Genomic DNA, 18600 nt, shown 5'->3' on the forward strand with positions numbered 1-18600 from the left:
AGAATACTGGAGTGGGTTGCCGTTTTCTCCTCCAGGGGATCTTCCAGACCCAGGGATTGAACCTGTGTCTCTTGTGTCTCCTGCTTGGCAGGTGGATTCTTTAACACTGATCAACCTGGGAAGCATGTATACACGTATATACAACTAAATCACTTTGCCGTACAGCAGAAATTAATACAATATTACATATATTTTCATATTTCTTCCATTAAGGTTTATACAGGATATTGAATATAGTTCCCTATGCTATACAGTAGGACTTGTTAATTAAAGACTCAGAGTTCAAGTGCGGGAAAAATATATCTTAGTGATACTGCATAGATTTTCAGATATACAAAAGAGGGGTTTAAAGTTTTATGTGGTTAATTACAGTTTTAGAGATTGACTAAAATTGGCTATTACTTATTTTTAAAGCAAACTCAAGGAATTCAGTTAAACTATAAATGGTTGTATAGTGGTGTTAGTTACTGTGTTTGATGCCTCTTTTCTTAACAGATTTTCTTCTAAAAATCTATATTATATTCTACATAAAATCTTTTAAATTAAAAAAATCACTCTTTTAAACAGAAAGGGACAGAGAAGAGCAATGATGCGTAAGAAGTTTATACACATTACTGAATCAACAAATAAGAATACGTGACCTTGGGATTGTTGTGCACCACATTTGGCAAAAGAGTTCAAAACTTCTCCCAAAAATACCAGTTCATGTTTTGTCAGAGGGGTCATATCCATGGTGAGGGCTAGGGAAAAAGAAGAAGGACCACTGGACTCACTGAGCTTCAGAAGCAGCCACCAAAATGCCTCTCCATCATCTTGAAAAGGTAAGAACATAGGAAAGAAGAGATGGGGAGGAAAGCTCTGCCCGTTGAGTCAGGGACAAGATGAACTGAGCGTGTTTTTCAGCCTCATTTGTTCTTCCGTTCAGAACTAGATTTACTAGGGGGCGTCCCCGCTTATCCAGTGGCTAAGACTCTGAGCTCCCGATGCCACGGGCCCAGGTTGGATCCCTGGTCAGGGAACTAGATCTCACATTCCACAACTGAGAGTTCGCACGCTGCAGCTAAGGATTCCACATGGCGTGACCAAGACCGAAGATCCCGTGTGCCACAGCTCAGACCCAGCACAGCCAAATTAAAACAAACCAACCAACAAATGAAACGCTTAACAAATATTGACGGAATCTCTATAACTGGCCACAGAGTCTTCCACCAACCATGGTAAACACAAAACTTACAGAAGATATACTTCCTGCCCAAAAGACTTTCACGTCTGTTGAAAGTATGAGAGAGAGACAAGAGAAAAAAATGAGCTAAATATACAGGCAGCAGATGGTACAGACAATAAATGCTGTGGGAATTGAGGGTGGGGTGGGGAGGGGTGGGGGATCGTCACCACTGAAAGTGTTTAGAAAGAGCTTCAGAGAAGCAGATTGAACAGGTAAAACATCAACTTTGTGATTGGTTTGGAACAATGTTCCTGAAAAGTTTATTTGGTAGTCAGGAATTTCTTGGACTTTGGAAATGGGTTTCCTGTAGAAATAATTTCATAAATCATGGTTAATGTCTTGGACCAGTCCACCGAAGTTCACCAAGACCTTGGTCTCATAACAGAGCCTCCTGGTGCCCTGTACCAAGCCCATCTGACGCCTGAGCTCTGAGTTCCATGGCCCTTGAGACACAGCAGAGAGTAGAATATGATCCAGGCACCAGGGAAGCACAGGCCCCATAATCCACACCTCTGGCAGGGCTTTTGGAGGCTCTCCAGGCCACGGTGGGAGATTACAGAAGCTGGGAACAGCAGTAGCTACTCTCACCCTAGGGCATCTGAGAGGTCAAGTTTTGGAAGCCAAGGCAGTTCATTATTAGTTGGCCACTGAACAAAATGACTGATTGAAACCATGGTGTTGCTTTTTATAAGAAAAGAAAGTGAATGCTTTTTGAGCCAGGGACTATAAGGCACTTGCCACTCCTTAAAAACATAATGCTCACAATATCCTATGAGGCAGATAACATTCATCCTATCTTATAGATATGGACATACGGCTTGCAGTTAAACAATGGCCCACTCTCATATGACGCTGTGATTTGGCATTGGACTTGACTCGAAAGCCAGTTCAGGGTCTCTGCCTACATGCCAGCTCCCTCTTAGAAGTGCCAACAAGAACCAGTAAGACAGAACTTTCACTGATCATCAGACACTTGCTTTCTGAAATTATTGATTAAAATTCTTTCGCACCAGTGCCAGGAACAGATTCCAAAAAACTGACTTCCCCTGGGTCAGATCAATGGGGCTTTGTGTCCCTTTCTTCCAGGGGGTCCTTTCTAATGAGATCTTGAAAATTAATCCTGTGACAGGAGTGACTGTTTTGTTGCTGCTTTGGAAGTTGCTTTTGATATCTGCCTTTTAATTTTGCTCTAGCTTAATCAGTTTCCAAAAGAACTGCACAAGGAAAAATCAGAGAATAGTATTAGAGGTACACAAAGAAAGGGAAAGGGCAGACTGTTTTTAATTTCTCCTACCCTAGATGAAATATAGATTTTAGTGACTGACACACACTCGAACAGAGAAGCCAGAATTTCTATTTCTGCTCTTTACAGAATCCACCTGCAATGCAGGAGACCCCAGCTTGATTCCTGGGTTGGGCAGATCCACTGGAGAAGGGATAGGCTACCCACTCCAGTATTCTTGGGCTTCCCTTCTTGCGGTTCAGCTGGTAAAGAATCCACCTGCAATGTGGGAGACCTGTGTTTGATCCCTGGGTTGGGAAGATCTCCTGGAGAAGGGAACAGCTACCCACTTCAGTATTCTGGCCTAGGGAATTCCATGGACTATATACTCCATGGGCTCGCAGAGTTGGACATGACTGAGCAACTTTCACTTTCTTTATAATGGGTTACAGGAAACCAAAATATTGATACTTAGAAAGCCTTCCATAACTTTTACCAGAGGAAGGAGAAACAAATAATACTTAACACATCTTATTTCTATTTGTTAGAAGAAAAAAGAATACATTTAACATTATACATGGGTTAAAAGTTCCTGTTTAGTAGAAAACAAACACATAAAAAGTTTAACCTTTAAACTCTCAAATTATATAAGTGCAACTTAAGCTAACATAAAGTCTTCCTGACACAGGAAACAGTTGTGCATCGATCATGAAGTGTCAGACAAGTCTTGTAGCTTTATTCTAATTCATAACAGTTTTAAAAGGAAACAGTTCAAAAATCTCTGCTCTCATCCCCACCACCCGAACTGCTAAGAGGAGCTCGGTGCATCTACATTTTTGTGCAAACAATGATGCTTATAAGGAATACCTTCTGAGAGTCTGGAATGTTGATGATGCTAGGCAGAGGGTGCTTTTGTGATCAACCCCCCAAGAAAATCTGGGACACCGAGTCTCTAATGAGCTTCCCTGGTTCATAACACTTCCCAAAGTTTGTCACAACTTAATTGCTGGAGGAATGATGTGTGTCTTGCGTGACCCTGCAGGGAGAAGACTCTTGGAAGCTTGTACCTGGTTCTCTCTGGGCTTCAACCCCCCCACTCCCCTTTTTCCTTTGCTGATTTTGCTTTGTATCCTTCTGCTATAATAAATCTTATCTGTGACTGCAAAAGAAACACACACACACACACACACACACACACACACACACACTCCTCTTTCTTTAGAAGTATGGTAAGTTCTAATGTCACCAGCTCACTCATGGGGAGGCTTCAGGTCCACATCATGCCAACAGGAAGGATACACAGAAGGAGAATGGGTTCAAGGGAAGACAAAGAACTCATGATCCCTGGGTAGCAGCTGGTTTATCTCACTGAATCCTCACAGTAATCTTGTAGAAAATGAGGGTTATGGACTATTAAAAGGCTCAAACCTAGGACCACACTAGGACTTTTACTATCCCTTTTTACCAATAAGGGAACGGAGGATCAGAGTCTGTTACCTCCATAAGATCCTATGCTGTGGCTAGGATACCTGGATTCAGCTCAATTTTAACTGAACTACCCATTTATCTACTCTCTCCCCAATAAATGGCAGGGGTCAAGACTTACTCATCTTTGCAGCACTGATATTAAGCACGTTGCCCAACATGGAAAGTACAGAAAGTGCTCCATACACAGGTGTTGTCACATCTGCCCCCAAAGTGCGAAGTTTTCCCTTAGCCTCTTACATGCTGCCTTACAAAGAACAGAATGCATTTCAGATATCTGCTGTGTCTCCTTTGTGATCTTAACAGATTTGCTTAGGCACTTAGTTTTGTTTTCCTATCTCACAACCAAATCCATTACAGTCATTTTCTTCCCCATAACATGTGAAAAAAAAAAAAATTTTTTTTTTAAATTCCCTAGTGGCTCAGTGGTAAAGAATCTACCTGCCAATGCAGGGAGACACAGGTACCATCCCTGGTCCAGGAAGATCCCACGGGCCATGGAGCAATGAAGCCCGTGCACCACAACTCCTGAGCTTGTGCTCCAGAGTCTGGGAGCTGCCGAAGCCTGCACGCTAGAGCCTGTGCTCTGCAGCAAGAGAAGCCACTGCAATGAGAAGCCCACGCCCTGCAACGAGAGAGTAGCTCCCGCTCTCTGCAACTAGAGAAAAGTCCGCACAGCAGCAAAGACCTGACACAGCCAAAAATAAATGAACAAATAAATAAATTATAAAAAAGGAAGAAAAAGGAAGGGAAAAACTGAAAGTACAGTAGACAGAAATGCATGCCTTCCTTTACTAATATACTTACAGGGACAGTATTGGACAGAGAAGCCCAAAGTAGTAAGAGCCCATAATTAGGACTCTTTTGTTCATTTGCTTCCATCTCTAGGAGGTCCAGTACAGCCTGCATTACAGTCTGTTTAAAAAAAAAGAAATATTGTCAAACCAGAGCTATGTGACCAAGACTGATATTAATAAAGATCATCTTTCTTTAATCTGAAAAGAACATTTTTCTTTAATCTGAAAGATACTATTTTTGCTTTTCTTAGGTTTGCGATTTCAGGCATGCTAAGGGATTTACATACTTACTGGTAGAATAGTGATTGGAAGTAGGGACTCTGAGGTTCAATACTTTTACCACATTGGTTCAAATCCTGGCTTAATTTTTTTAAACACTTTATTCTTTAGAGCAGTTATAGGTTTACAATAAAATTGAGAGGAGAATACAGAAATTTCTCATATAACCCTCACCCCCACATCTGCGTAGCTTCTCCATTGTTGTCATCAGCATCGCTTACCAGAACTGTACATTTTTTTTTTTAACCAAGGATGAAACTAAATGGATATATCATAATCATCTAAAGTGTATAGCTTACCTTAGGATTCATTCTTGGTGTTGTAAACTCTATGGCTTTGGACAAATGCATAATGACATCTATTGTCATTACAATATCACACAGAGTATTTTCATGTCCCTAAAACATCCCCTAGGCTCTGTCTACTCATCTCTGCCCAGTCCCTAACAACCACTGATCTTTCTACTTTCTTCATAGTTTTGCCTTTTCCAAAATGTCACATAATTGGAATCAGACAGTACATAGCCTTCTCATACTAGCTTCTTTCACTTAGTAATATGCATTTATGGTTCCTCCATGTCTTTTCATGGCTTGATAGCTCATTTCTTTTTAGCACTAATACTCTGTTCTCTGTAGGTAGCACAGCTTATCCATTTACCCACTTACATACTGAAGGGCATGTTGGTTGTGTCTAAATCAGTATATTATAAATATTACAATACTCTAAAACTATGCAGAGAACTGACATTTGACATGGACGGTGCCAGGTCAGATCAGGGCTACATCCAAGGCCACCTACTGTGGCTGTTCTCGGGTCATCACACAAATTCCATGAAAGCATTTCCTTCATTGGAAGGTTTCCCAGATTTGCCTCTGCCAGTGGTCATCTCCATCACCATGAAGAAACTTAGACATTGTAACATTTCCATTAAACTTACTTGTGCACTGTGAATCTTAAATAGGCAATAGAAATAACAGTAGTCACTGCTTTGGAAGGCAAGTACTGTTTTAAGGGCTTCACAGGGATCAAAGCATTCAGTGCTCACCCCAGCTCTAAGGAGTAGATCTGTTATTTTCACTGTTTTACATTTGAGGAAATGAAGGCACAATTAAGTTGGGGAGCTTTGCTAGAGACATACAGATTGTCACTGGTTGAGCTGGGATTGAATCCTGGGAGTCTGGCCCCTGGCTCCAGTGCCCACAATCTTAGCTACTAGACTATCTACCCTTTGAAAGTGAAAGTTGTTTAGTCATGTCTGACTCTTTGTGAGACTCCATTGACTGTAGCCTGCCAGGCTCCTCTGTCCATGGAATTCTCCAGGCAAGAATACTGGAGTGGGTATAGCCATTCCCTTCTCCAGGGGATCTTTCCAACCCAGGGATCGAACTCAGGTTTCCTGCATTGCAGGCAGATTCTTTTCTTTACTATCTGAGCCACCAGGAAAGCCCTTTAGGGACAATCTTAGCCACTAGGGCTATGCTGCCCCTTAGAGACTCAGTCCTTAACGCATGGATTCGGCATTTGGAGAAGTGCACTACGCTAGAATGCAGTGGTTTTTCTTCAGATTCTATAATATGGAAAACACCAGTTACATCACTATCAAAGCAAACACATGACTAGAGGCTGTTCCTGTTACTTACAAAGAATGTTCTGTTTCAAAAGTGATTAACCCTGGCTTTCTGGTTTTAACAATCCCTTGTTTTCCAGGTATTGAAGTTGTTGTGAAAAATAAATGAGTAGTGAATTTGTGAAATGTGTAATAGTATGGCTGGGACACAGTAAGCACCCCACACATGTTAGTGATGTCTTATTGTTTTTGTAACAATGGATTAGCAGGTTTGAAAACAGTTTAAGTATAAATTTCATTTACTTCTGATTTCTATCAGATTTACAATGCAAGTTGTTATGGTACAAAGTTAATGTTTCATTGAAAATCCTACAGATATATTTCATTCTCTTGATAGGCTATTCTGTGGAACAGTCTTTTAAAATAAAAACATTAGTTTAATATGTATCTAGAATAACATGGGAGAAGGAGATGGCACCCCACTCCAGTACTCTTGCCTGCCTCCATACCCATGGACGGAGGAGCCTGGTGGGCTGCAGTCCATGGGGTCGCTAAGAGTCGGACACGACTGAGCGACTTCACTTTCCACTTTTCATTTTCCTGCATTGGAGAAGGAAATGGCAACCCATTCCAGTGTTCTTGCCTGGAGAATCCCAGGGACGGGGGAGCCTGTTGGGCTGCCGTCTCTGGGGTCGCACAGAGTCGGACACAACTGAAACGACTTAGCAGCAGCAGAATAACACGGGAGACAACATTCAAGTTAAAATATGATAAAATTATGATGTGATAAGAGTGTGTATAATATTAAAAAAAAAATCTTCTTCTAGTCTTTTGCTTAACTAGGCCATTGAGGGACTTCCACGGTGGTCCAGTGGCTAAGACTCTGGGCTCCCAATGCAGAGGCCCTGGGTTCAATCCCTGGTCAGGGAACTAGAGCCCACATGCTGCCGCTAAGACTCGGTGCAGTCAAAAAAAACAAAAAACCCTAGGTCATTGAAATCCACTTATACAGTAAAAGACAACAAAATCTTTTATTTTCTTCTTAGCCCATGTTTTTTAAAAGATTGTTGGTATAAAGACATAAACTCTGTGTGAACACTGCTGGAGGAAAACAGAAACAAATTTTATTTTTGAAAAGTTAAATATTCCCTAATTTTTTACTCCTGGTACCACTACCACAATTTACAGGGCAATATATCTGATGTAATGCAAAGAAAAAGACAAAGCTACAACAGATAAAAGACCTCAGGAATATAACATCTAATTGACATTGCTGCTGTTGCTGCTGCTGCTGCTGCTGCTAAGTCGCTTCAGTCGTGTCCGACTCTGTGCGACCCCATAGACGGCAGCCCATCAGGCTCCACCATCCCTGGGATTCTCCAGGTAAGAACACCGGAGTGGGTTGCCATTTCCTTCTCCAATGCATGACAGTGAAAAGTGAAAGTGAAGTCGCTCAGTCATGTCCGACTCTTAGTGACCTCATGGACTTCAGCCTGCCAGGCTCCTCCGTCCATGGGATTTTCCAGGCAAGAGTACTGGAGTGGGGTGCCATTTCCTTCTCCAATGCATGAAAGTGAAAAGTGAAAGTGAAGTCACTCAGTCATGGCCGACTCTTAGCGACCCCATGGACTGCAGCCCACCAGGCTGTTCCGTCCATGGGATTTTCCAAGCAAGAGTACTGGAGTGGGGTGCCATTGCTTTCTCTGTAATTGACATTACATTGCATTAATCAATAGCTGCACTTTTTGCAAACTGTGGATATAACAGTCCTGAACAGAAGGGTTTCCTGTTTAAGCTGCAGTAACTTTTCTGACTATGGATCATTGTTCTTTCTGTGGCAGATTTTTACAGTTTCTCTAATGCATTTGGGACAACTGTCTCAAAGTAACCTGCAGCTTTTCTGACAACTCCTCGCTCTCTCTCCTGCTAAGAACTGTAGTCCTTTTCTTCTGAGTTTTTGGAATTTTCTGCTACCATATCCACCACTTCCACCACCAGATCCATAACTGCCACCATGGGGATTGCCCGAGCTTCTTCTACCAAAACTGCCCCCTTTCATGGGTCCATAATTTGATTGCTGTTGTCAATTATAATTTCCAAAATCATTAGAGTTTCCACCACCACCATAGTTGCCTCCAAAATGTCCTCCTTCATCGATACCATCATATCCTCCACCACGACCACCATATCCACCACCTTGGTTTCCATATCCTGGTCTACCACCACCATAGCCTCCTCTACTACTATAACCAGGATCACCGCCATAGTTGCCACCATCACCTCCAAATCCACTATATCCACCATCACCTCCTCCATAACTCCCTCTGCTGCCACCACCTCCATCACCATAGCCTCCTCTTCCACCAAAGTTTCCACCACCTCCAAAGTTTCCTCCATGACCCATAAAGTTGCCAGATCCACCTCCACAACCTCTTTGTCATCCAGCAGATTGCATCTCTTGTTTAGAAAGGGCCTTTTTAAAAAAATGAAGTCACACAGCTCATGAGTGTTCAAACTGAATTCAGTTCCAGCCATAAACACTGAATAAGCTTCACCAAAGTTCAAAATCTGTCTTTATTCAAAGAGGGAGTTCAAGTACTTATGATTAAAGTATCTCATTTCTTCAGAGTAAGAAAAATAAATGCTATTCTAGAATTACTGTCAGTGGGGAGTTTTAAGTGAAGTGAAGTGAAAGTCGTTCAGTCACGTCCGACTCTTTGCTACCCCATAGACTATACAGTCCATGGAATTCTCCAGGCCAGAATACTGGAGTGCGTAGCCTTTCCTGTCTCCAGGGGATCTTCCCAATCCAGGGATAGAACACAGGTATCCCACATTGCAGGTGGATTCTTGCAGCTGAGCCACAAGGGAATCCTGGGAAGTTTTAACTGGGGCATTAAAACCCCTGTTTTATAGGCTCCTAGATTACAGATCTACTTGGGTCCAGCTTTTATACACATATGGTTTTGCCTCTAAATCCTGGAAAATAATGCAAAGAAAAATGTGTTTATCTAGGTCTGTTTGTAAAACAGAATTCTTAGCTGAGACAAAGTTTGTCAGTGAAGGGCATCCCAGTCTAACTTCCTTTCCTTTTGGCTAACTGTTGACTGTTTAATTCTGAATAATGTGTATATGGTGATTATATTTTTTTTGTACTTTACTGTATTATTTTTTTAATTTAAGAAAATAAAAGGCAATGTGATTTTCCCCCTTTTCTGTCTTTTCAGAAATGCCTTGCAGAATATAATGACAGCTTAAGATATACAGCAAAGATTGTTTGCATTAAACAATTTAATTCTCCAGCTGTCCTGGTACCCAGTCTAACTTTCTATCCCCTCTATTCAAGAGGGAGATCCCCAAACATTCACACATTCCTTTTTTTTTTCTAAAGTGAACTTCCCCTCCAGTGTTAAGCAGAGTTGTTTAAAATAACACTTGCTGTTGTTAACTAAAAGCAAACGAACAAAAATATTTGATATCATCTTTAAGTGCTAAAAGATAGGAAGTGATTTCTTCAATGATGATAACAATGATAAATTCTTACACAGTCTTTACTCTCTTCCAAGTGCTTTCCAAATATTAACTCACTGGATCCCACACTCTATGAAGTAGGTGACAAAACTTGAGACCAAGAGGTTAGGCACCACATCCAAGGTCACAGAGCAGTGACTGGATTTGAGTCCAGGCAGTCTAGGCCAAAAGGAAGTCCAGCCTCCGAGGGTGAGTCTGGAGAATTGGGTAGTTTTCCAAAGCTTCCAGGGATTCTAATGAGCGGTCAGGACTGAGAACCATGCATTAGCAAGCATCAGAACCATCTGGAAGGTGCATTAAACCACAGATGGCTTGGCTCCCAGGGTTTCTGCCTGAGGGGTTCCCAGGTGATATTGGTACCATTGGTCTAGGGACCACACGTGGAGAGCAGTAGATCCAGGACACTTAGAAGAGTGACTCCTGGTGCCTTGCTCTTTAAGTTGTATATCATACTACCTGGCTGCATTTGAAAAGAGAAACAATGAGTGGTGGTGACCTCAGGGAAAAAAGTCAAGTTTGTCAAGCTTTATTATCTTTGCCTAACTGGCTGTAACTCCCACCTGCGACTGTTGACACAAACAACTCTCTAATCAATGTGTGTATGCTAAATCACTTCAATCATGTTCAACTCTTTGTGACCCTATGGACCCTAGCCTGCTAAGCACCTCTGTTCATGGGATTCTCCAGGTAAGAATATTGGAGTGGGCTGCCATGCCCTCTTACAGGGGATCTTCCCAACCCAGAGATTGAACTGGCATCTCTTACATCTCCCTCATTGGCAGGCGGGTTCTTCACCACTGTGCCACCGTAAATCAATTTAAAAAGGAACTCAGACTATTGCGTTATTTTGTTATCTGTAGTCTCAGTTTTTCGTTTATGGAAAATAGGGCTAATTCCTCCCTCCCTGTTGTGAGGATGTAATAATAAAATAACGTATGTAAACATCCAACACAAGGATGGCAAAATGGTATCTAAGGCGTTTCATGATTTTTAGCAACAACAACAACCACAAAAAAAGCTAAGGAAAACTTACCGGGTAATTTTCTTTTGCAGATTTGTGTGTTTTTATATCTGGAATGTTTTTCTCAAAAAGTGCTAGAAGCCACTTTTTGGATTTTGACCAGTTTCTAGGTGAGAAAGAATACGTGTATAAATTAACTGAAAAGCACTCTAGGAGTAATAGATCACAGCAGAAAAGGGACACTATCTATGGAATCTTAATTCTCCAAACGTCTTCTTTTTCAGCGGGAACTTCATGAGAGGTCTTCCTTCAGATTTATCAGTACCTAAGGAAAACTGAGGGGGCAAGGCAGCCATATTTTAGTATCTTTTGCAAAGAAATGCTTGCATTCCTAGGAGACAGGTGCTGAATGAGAAAACAGGGCCGACGACTTGCTCAGCCTAAGTTTACTCTGGCTGTTGCCAGTCTCAGGAGGATGAAAAACTAGCACAGCGACCTGTGATTAGGTTAAATGAGGTAAAGCAAACTGACTAAGAGCAAAATTTTTAATCTTTTCTGACCAGTCATCAGTGTAGACCAACTGCCAAGAAACTAAAAAAAAAAAAAAAAAAAAAAATCACAGTACTTTCTAATCAAAGTGTTTCATAAACTTTTATCTGAGCCAATCGTGAGAAATACAATTGACCACAACTACTGTTGCCTCAGGGGAGAATATGGACAAAGTCTGATTCTGACCCAAGTCACACGTGATAATGCAGAAATGACTGGTAAGAGTAAGCTGGAAATGGCATAGAAGGGAAACGACACAGAAGGTCTCAAAACAGGCTCTTCATCTCGTTCTCGTATTCTCCCCTTCCCCTCTTGTTTTTGCTCCTCAAAATGAGACTGAAGAAGTAATCCACCACTTTTCCTTAGTTCCTCCCTCAACTCACACACACACACCTAACTGGTCGTAAGAATTAGCTTCTGTCTCTTCCACGTAAACTGCTATTACATCTACTTAGAACAAAGACAGGAGTGACAAATATTAACGGCTGAGGGGAGCTTGAAAAGGGAATTAGTACAGGAAACAGCTGTGTACCTGAGGAGGCATTCTGGCAACTGGGACCCGTATTCGAAACCTTCATCGTAAGCTTGAAAGTGCTGATGAAACTCCCTGATTTTCCTCTCGTCTGTGGGAAACAGACCTTTTTTAAAGAGTATGTTCACTGTCACTGGGTAAAGCAGGTGCCTGCAAAGATAGAAACACATAAAATGTCAGAGCCAATGACCAAGGAAGAAAGGCACGGGATACAAGGAGCTATTACTGAGCAGCTGTATACTAGGGGCGGACAATCAAATGTGGGGCTGCCAAGGCTGCAGTGGTAAAGAACCTGCCTACCAATGCAGGAGACATCAGAGATGTCAATTCGATCCCTGGGTTGGGAAGATCCCCTAGAAGAGGAAATGGCAACCCACTCCAGTATTCTTGCCTGGAGAATTCCATGGACAGAGAAGCCTGGTGCGCTACAGTCCATGGGGTAGCAAAGAGTCAGATACAACTCAAGGGACTTAGCACACACGCATGCACGCAATCATATGTGATAAATTTAGTGGGGGGAAGTCACTCTTAAGAGCTTTTAATATTTGGTTACTGTGCTCAAGATAACTTGGGGGTAAAATTGGGGTCTTATTTATCTAAAGATTTTCAAATGCTTTCTAAGCAAGTATTGTTCGATCCTGATAAATGTGAGCTTAAAACTCTTAGGTGGTGTTTCAGGGGGGCTCTGAAGAGCTCTGGTACCATAGTTCTTTACATTTCAGCACAGAAAGAATTCAGCGAGAGGCAGAGTGATAGATAAGGAGTGACTTATTAGGATAGGATGCTTGTGAGGCTTACGAGTAGTGGGTCAGAGGAGGCTACAACCCAAGAACTTACTGGGCTACAGTTTTATAATCAAAGGAAAAGTGGGGAAGCTGAGAAGACCTTCTTTTTCGTGAGCAGATGTCATGCTTCCATCATCAGTTCCTCCTGCTGGTTGGGCAGGGGAGTTTTCTTGTCCCTACATGGTCAAGCTACGTCCATAAATTATTGTTTTTTATGTGTACAGAGAGCGTGTCCTAACTTACTGAGCTCACTGAGCTGGAAGAGGGTCTCATGCCACCATTGTTATATTGTTTGGGGGCATGTCTTGTGCTTCTGTGCACGGTTTTGCTGTCTTGTGCTTCTGTGCACGGTTTTGCTGCTAAGCAAGCCTGCCTGGTTTCATGGTTATGTAAATCTGTTTTCTTGAGTAATCATTAACTTACAGGGGCCTCCCACATTTTATTCTACTTGCAATCCCCGAGTGGGATTAACTATTTAATCACCTACTTTGTCCCTATACTCTGTCCTCATCAAGCTGATACACAGAAAAATTCAACACAATTTCAACAAGCATTTATTTTTAGCAAATAACAACAATAACCAAGATACTGCTCTTACCTTTAGACAGCAGCAAAAAAATAACCAAACAAAGAATCAAGGGCAATATTAGTCACCAAATTCCTATATCTCCCAGGATCTTATGACTTTGAACCATACTGAAAATTCAAATGAAGTAGTGAGAAATGGAATATTTCCTGCCATATCAGTAAACAAAGGATATCATAGTCATCAGCACCTATAGCCACCACTGATGGTGAGCTGGCGAGCCCTGAGGAAACTCAGGAAGGAAAAGAATACCTGCCATCTGGTTGCCTTCAGACTGCAGCCACTCCCTGCAGGGAGCCCCAGGAGCCTCAAGATGTGAAAACACGGGATATTAGCCCCAGAGAGCTGAGGTGCCTATCAAATGAATGATTTCAGTAAGCCCAGGCTCTTGCATATTCCCAAACATAGAAAAGTGCTAAATTCCTGAGATATGTGGTTTTCTTTGATTAATAAAAATCTTCTGATAGATGTTCAGACTACCTGTCCTTTGTTGCAAAACTTCTATATGACCTGGCTCCTGGTCTCACCTTTTCAGAGCAGTTCTCTAAGGGTAACTCAAGATGAAGTTGAAATTTTAGGGCTTGAAATCCTAAAAATTCCCACCAAACAAAACATAACTCTCAGCTTTTAGGTTGTGAATATTTCTGAAGTCTACGTTATCTGTTATCAGTAAGTTTTCCCTCAAGTGAATAAAATTACTGGGGAATATTTATGTAAAAGAATATCAAATATTATTAATATGTTCTAGATTAGGAACACTAAGTACTGTTTCTTCCATTTTTGTTTGCCATCTCTCCTTTACAGAAAATTCTCAGGATCTCCTTCTGTCACAGTCCCAAAGTTATTCAAGAATCTGTTTTGTTTTGTTGTATACATTAGGCATGTCAAAAGTTTGGTTGGTTGGTTGTTTTCATTTTTTTTTTTTTTTTCTGTCTCTATTTCTAGACTTCTAACAAAATGTTAAATGTTGTTGTGCTTTACGAGTCTAAACAGTTGAATCCTGCCTCCAGTATCAGGGCATCCCCCTGAGATGGAAAAGTGCCTCACTGGTAACTTCAATTTACCAAATCTCCCTGCATGTGGCGGGGATTTTTCACATGGCTCCCATGCTCAGCCCTGACATTTGTCAGAAAGCTCCAGAACATAACTGAGCGCTACCTGGCTCCCCATACTGTCCTTTCCTGTCTCACTGTCTCAGCATCTCTGCTCTCAGAGGACTCTGGGCTCAGTCCTGAGGCCCATGGTGGCTTTGGCTCAGCCACCTTGCGAAGTCTCACAAACATCTCCTGGAACCTTGTCCTCTACTTTGCAATCCTCTCCTCTCTCCTCTCCTCTCAATGTCCTCTTGTTCTAATAATCACAAATTGCACTGAATGCTTTATCAAAATTCTGATGGATACATGACAATTATATGAAGGAAACTCATGTAGAACATACAGAATTGTAAGGAATGACTAAGATGAAATTATTATATATGCCTGCTAAGTTGCTTCAGTTGTATCTAACTCTTTGTGACCCCATGGACTGTAGCCTGCCAGGCTCCTCTGTCCATGGGATTCTCCAGGCAAGAATACTGGAGTGGGTTGCCATGCCCCACTCCAGGGGATCTTCCCAACCCAGGGATTGAACCCATCTCTTACATCTCCTGCACTGGCAGGCAGGTTCTTTACCACTAGCGCCGCCTAGGATCTATTGATTTGTTTGCTTAACTTCAAATTGAAGTACTAAATGAAAACTGCCCATTAATTAGAATGTAAAAGATCAACAGAATGTTTTAATTGCTTAGTAAGGTAGATTTCATAATCCACCACATAGTATTTCAGGTCCAACATACAGGCTTCAAACTTTCTTACTCCAAAAAAAGAAAACAAAACAAAAATAACAAGGCACTGATTTACCTCATAAACTTGTTCAGGTCTGTGGTCCCGTGAGTACCTAAATTCTGCAACTGTTCCTGTAATTCTTCAGTCAATTGTCCAGTGAATTTGTATAGGTTGAAAATCCCCATTTTCCCTTTCACCGTGATATAAAGTTTCTCGTGCAGTTTTAAAAAGATATTCTTTGCGATGGATGCTATAAACAGAGAAAACACTTTTCAAAAGAAGCAACCCCTTCTTAAAGTAAACAGTCAATATGTCTTGATCAGCAGGAACTAGAGCCAAAGGTGAAGAGTCAACATAGACTGTGAGATGGTGAAAGCCTTAACAAAGTTTGCAAGACCTTCTACCCTCTTTCCAGCTCTCCAATGGTATTTCCAGTGTCTTCGCCCTCCAAATATATATTCCAGGTAAAACACACTCTTTTTTACATCTCACCATCTTCATGAGCTGTTCTATCTGCTCTGAATGTTATCTATTTTTGACAACAACCCTCTCTTCCCTTACACGCCTATAAGATATACATTTCTCCTTCTGACTTCTTTTCTCCTTTAAGTATCTTAAATATTGTCTCCACCAGCAGGATCTTCCTAACTCCATGAATAGCTTTGGCCCCACTGTTTCCCCCACCCCGTTTTTTTTTAGACTTTTTTTTTATGGTGGATCATTTTTAGTCTCTACTGAATTTATTACAATATTGTTTTTGCTTTATGTTTTGGTTTTTTGGCCATGAGGCATGTGGGATATTAGCATCCAGACCAGGAATCAAACCTGCATCCCTTGGATTGGAAGGTGAACGCTTAACCACTGGACGACCAGGGAAGTCCCCACACTGTTCCATCGTTCCCTTTATCTCAGTGTTCATGCTCCTTTCATGACACACCTGGTCTGGTCTGGGTGTTAAAGAGTATGAATTTTTGAACTCATTATTCCTTTATATTTTTCTTTAATCCTCTTTAATTATCTTCAAAATAAGTTTTTTAAAAACTAATTTTTAATTTTATATTTCATCATCCTATTATATGTAGGTTACATTTCACATAAATTAATGAAAAATAATTTGTAGATTTCTTGACTATGTATCATCTCTGTGGTAGGGGTATATTTAAAAGGAATGAGAAGCTGGCTCATGAGTAAATATTAAGATATTTTATCTGTTAAATAGAAATATTTAAACACGAAAGTTCCCCGGGGGGGGCAGAGCTGAAAAAAAAAAAATGTGATCATTTCAATATACCTCTGATACCTAAGTTGGTATATTTTTCTGAAGGAATATGTGAATTTACAGATCAAGAATCTTCCAAGTATTTATATTTCTTTGATCTGGAATGCCACAGTCAAGAAGCATTAAAGAGTCAAAAATGTTATCAACATGTTGTGATTTTTCATGCAAGCAACAAAAAATAATAATCATGCTATTGATCTAACACCCTTGAAAACAAACTTTTATGTCTTAATGGCAAGAAATGCATAAAAGAAGCTATAGGAAAAGGAACCTAAGGAAGAAGCCAAAAAAAGAAGCCAAGAGAAAGATATTAGAAGCAAGCATAGGCATTGTGAAAGCAGAGAAAAGAACCAGGTGTGAAATGAACCAGCTCTGTATTCCTGGGAAGACAAATGGCCTTAGCATGCATGTTCACATCCTGGGGAGAAATAAAGGCAGACAGTCACACTGAAAGTATGCTGATTGAGTCCAGCAGTCTCTGAGGATGAAGAAAGAAAGGGCACCAATTATATGAAGCCAAGCCCCACTCACCTTAATAACCCTGTGGACTACGTCAGGAAATGCCACAGTAAAGAGCTTACTGGGGCTTCCTTGGTGGACCAGGGGTTAAGAATCTGCCTTCCAATGCAGGGGATGTGGGTTTGATCCCTGGCCAGGGAACTAAGATCCCTCATACTGTGGGGTAACTAAAGGCACACACTGCAACTAGGGAGCCGATGACACAAAGAGGTCTCCTGCCCTGCAACAAAAGATGGAGCACAGCCAAAATAAAGGAGCGGGGCTTACTCGGTGGTGCAGCATGAGATCAAACAAAGAGCAATAGCCTGTAAAATATATGCACAGCAGCATAACAGAGTCAGTGACATCTTGGGGGCTGTTAACAGGATATGAATTCCAATATTTTCCCAAGTAAACGTGAGGTGACCTTATCTTTTACATGCCTTGTGGAGATCCTAATGTTTGACACTACAAATAATTCATTTTTAGGGCTTGGTTCAGATGGTAAAGAATCCACCTGCAATGCAGGAGACCTGCCTTTGACCCCTGGGATGGGAAGATTCTCCTGGAGAAGGGAATGGCTACCACTTCAATATTCTTGCCTGGAAAAACCCATGCACAGAGGAGCCTGGCAGGCTATAGTCCATGAGGCCACAAAGAATTGACACAACTGAGCGACTAAGCACACAATTTGTTTTTCAAAGGCCAAACTCATCACAAACTCTTTTTTATCCCTACTCTAAAGAATAAAATAGTGGGTCTGCCTCATTTTTGATAGAGGAGTGAAGATGTGCTTGTTACCTAGAACTGCCCTTGGGATTCCATGTTGTATTTCAAATGGCCTATCTGAAAATACTGTTTACCTGTATGATAGACGGGATTTTGCACTGCTAGTTCAAAATTTATTTCTTTGGATTTTAGAAACACATTAATTCCCTCTTCTTCAGTAACAAAGGTCATTCGGGTGCCCATAACAATGACTGTAAATACTGGTCCATACTGAAAGAAAACACATAAGTAGAGATCAGATTAGTAAGCATTTCTAATAGATAAGTTACTGGACATGGATTATGCTTAAGACAGAGTTCCTCAAGAACCCCGATACTGAAATTACAGTCAAGATAAAAACTATTAAGATTATGTATAATGTATGTGTGCTCAGTCGCATCCAACACTTTGCGACCCCATGGACTATAACCTGCCAGGCTCCTCTGTCCACGGAATTTTCCAGGCAAGAATACTGGAGTGGCTTTCCATTTCCTAGTAATTAGTTATAAATTTTGATTGATGGAGTGAAATTTAATTATATAAATCCTAATTTATTCTGTCATAATATTTAACCTTCCTTTTGATCGTATTTTTATTTGTTTGCACCTTCCATTCTGGCAGTAGGAAATAATACTCAGAAATAATTGTTAGAAATTAGGTTAAACACTGTGATATTCCAACACTGTTTTCAAGATACCTGGAGGGTTATAAGC

The 18600-nt window shown here is 41.1% G+C and overlaps 1 protein-coding gene across 9 annotated transcripts in view; it reads right to left on the minus strand.

Moving 5' to 3' along the window:
- The window catches only part of CYP39A1 (cytochrome P450 family 39 subfamily A member 1), a 135578-nt gene that overhangs the window by 107979 nt on the left and 8999 nt on the right, over nucleotides 1–18600 (minus strand). For 7 of the 9 annotated variants that reach the window (XM_086371983.1, XM_086371980.1, XM_086371984.1 and 4 more), the window contains exons 2-6: nucleotides 17983–18118; nucleotides 15418–15592; nucleotides 12149–12298; nucleotides 11140–11233; nucleotides 4740–4847 (exon numbers count right to left, since the gene is read on the minus strand). In XM_086371983.1, coding sequence (XP_086228109.1) covers nucleotides 4740–4847; nucleotides 11140–11233; nucleotides 12149–12298; nucleotides 15418–15592; nucleotides 17983–18118 — 663 coding nt within the window. The remainder of the gene's footprint in view (nucleotides 1–4739; nucleotides 4848–11139; nucleotides 11234–12148; nucleotides 12299–15417; nucleotides 15593–17982; nucleotides 18119–18600) is intronic. The other 2 variants (XM_086371987.1, XM_086371988.1) reach the window with 1 other exon arrangement.

This window comes from Bos grunniens, chromosome 23 (genome assembly GCF_055505025.1).
Source record: "Bos grunniens cultivar Pamir isolate PY7600 chromosome 23, Bosgru_T2T1.0, whole genome shotgun sequence".
In the NCBI taxonomy this organism is placed as follows: domain Eukaryota; kingdom Metazoa; phylum Chordata; class Mammalia; order Artiodactyla; family Bovidae; genus Bos; species Bos grunniens.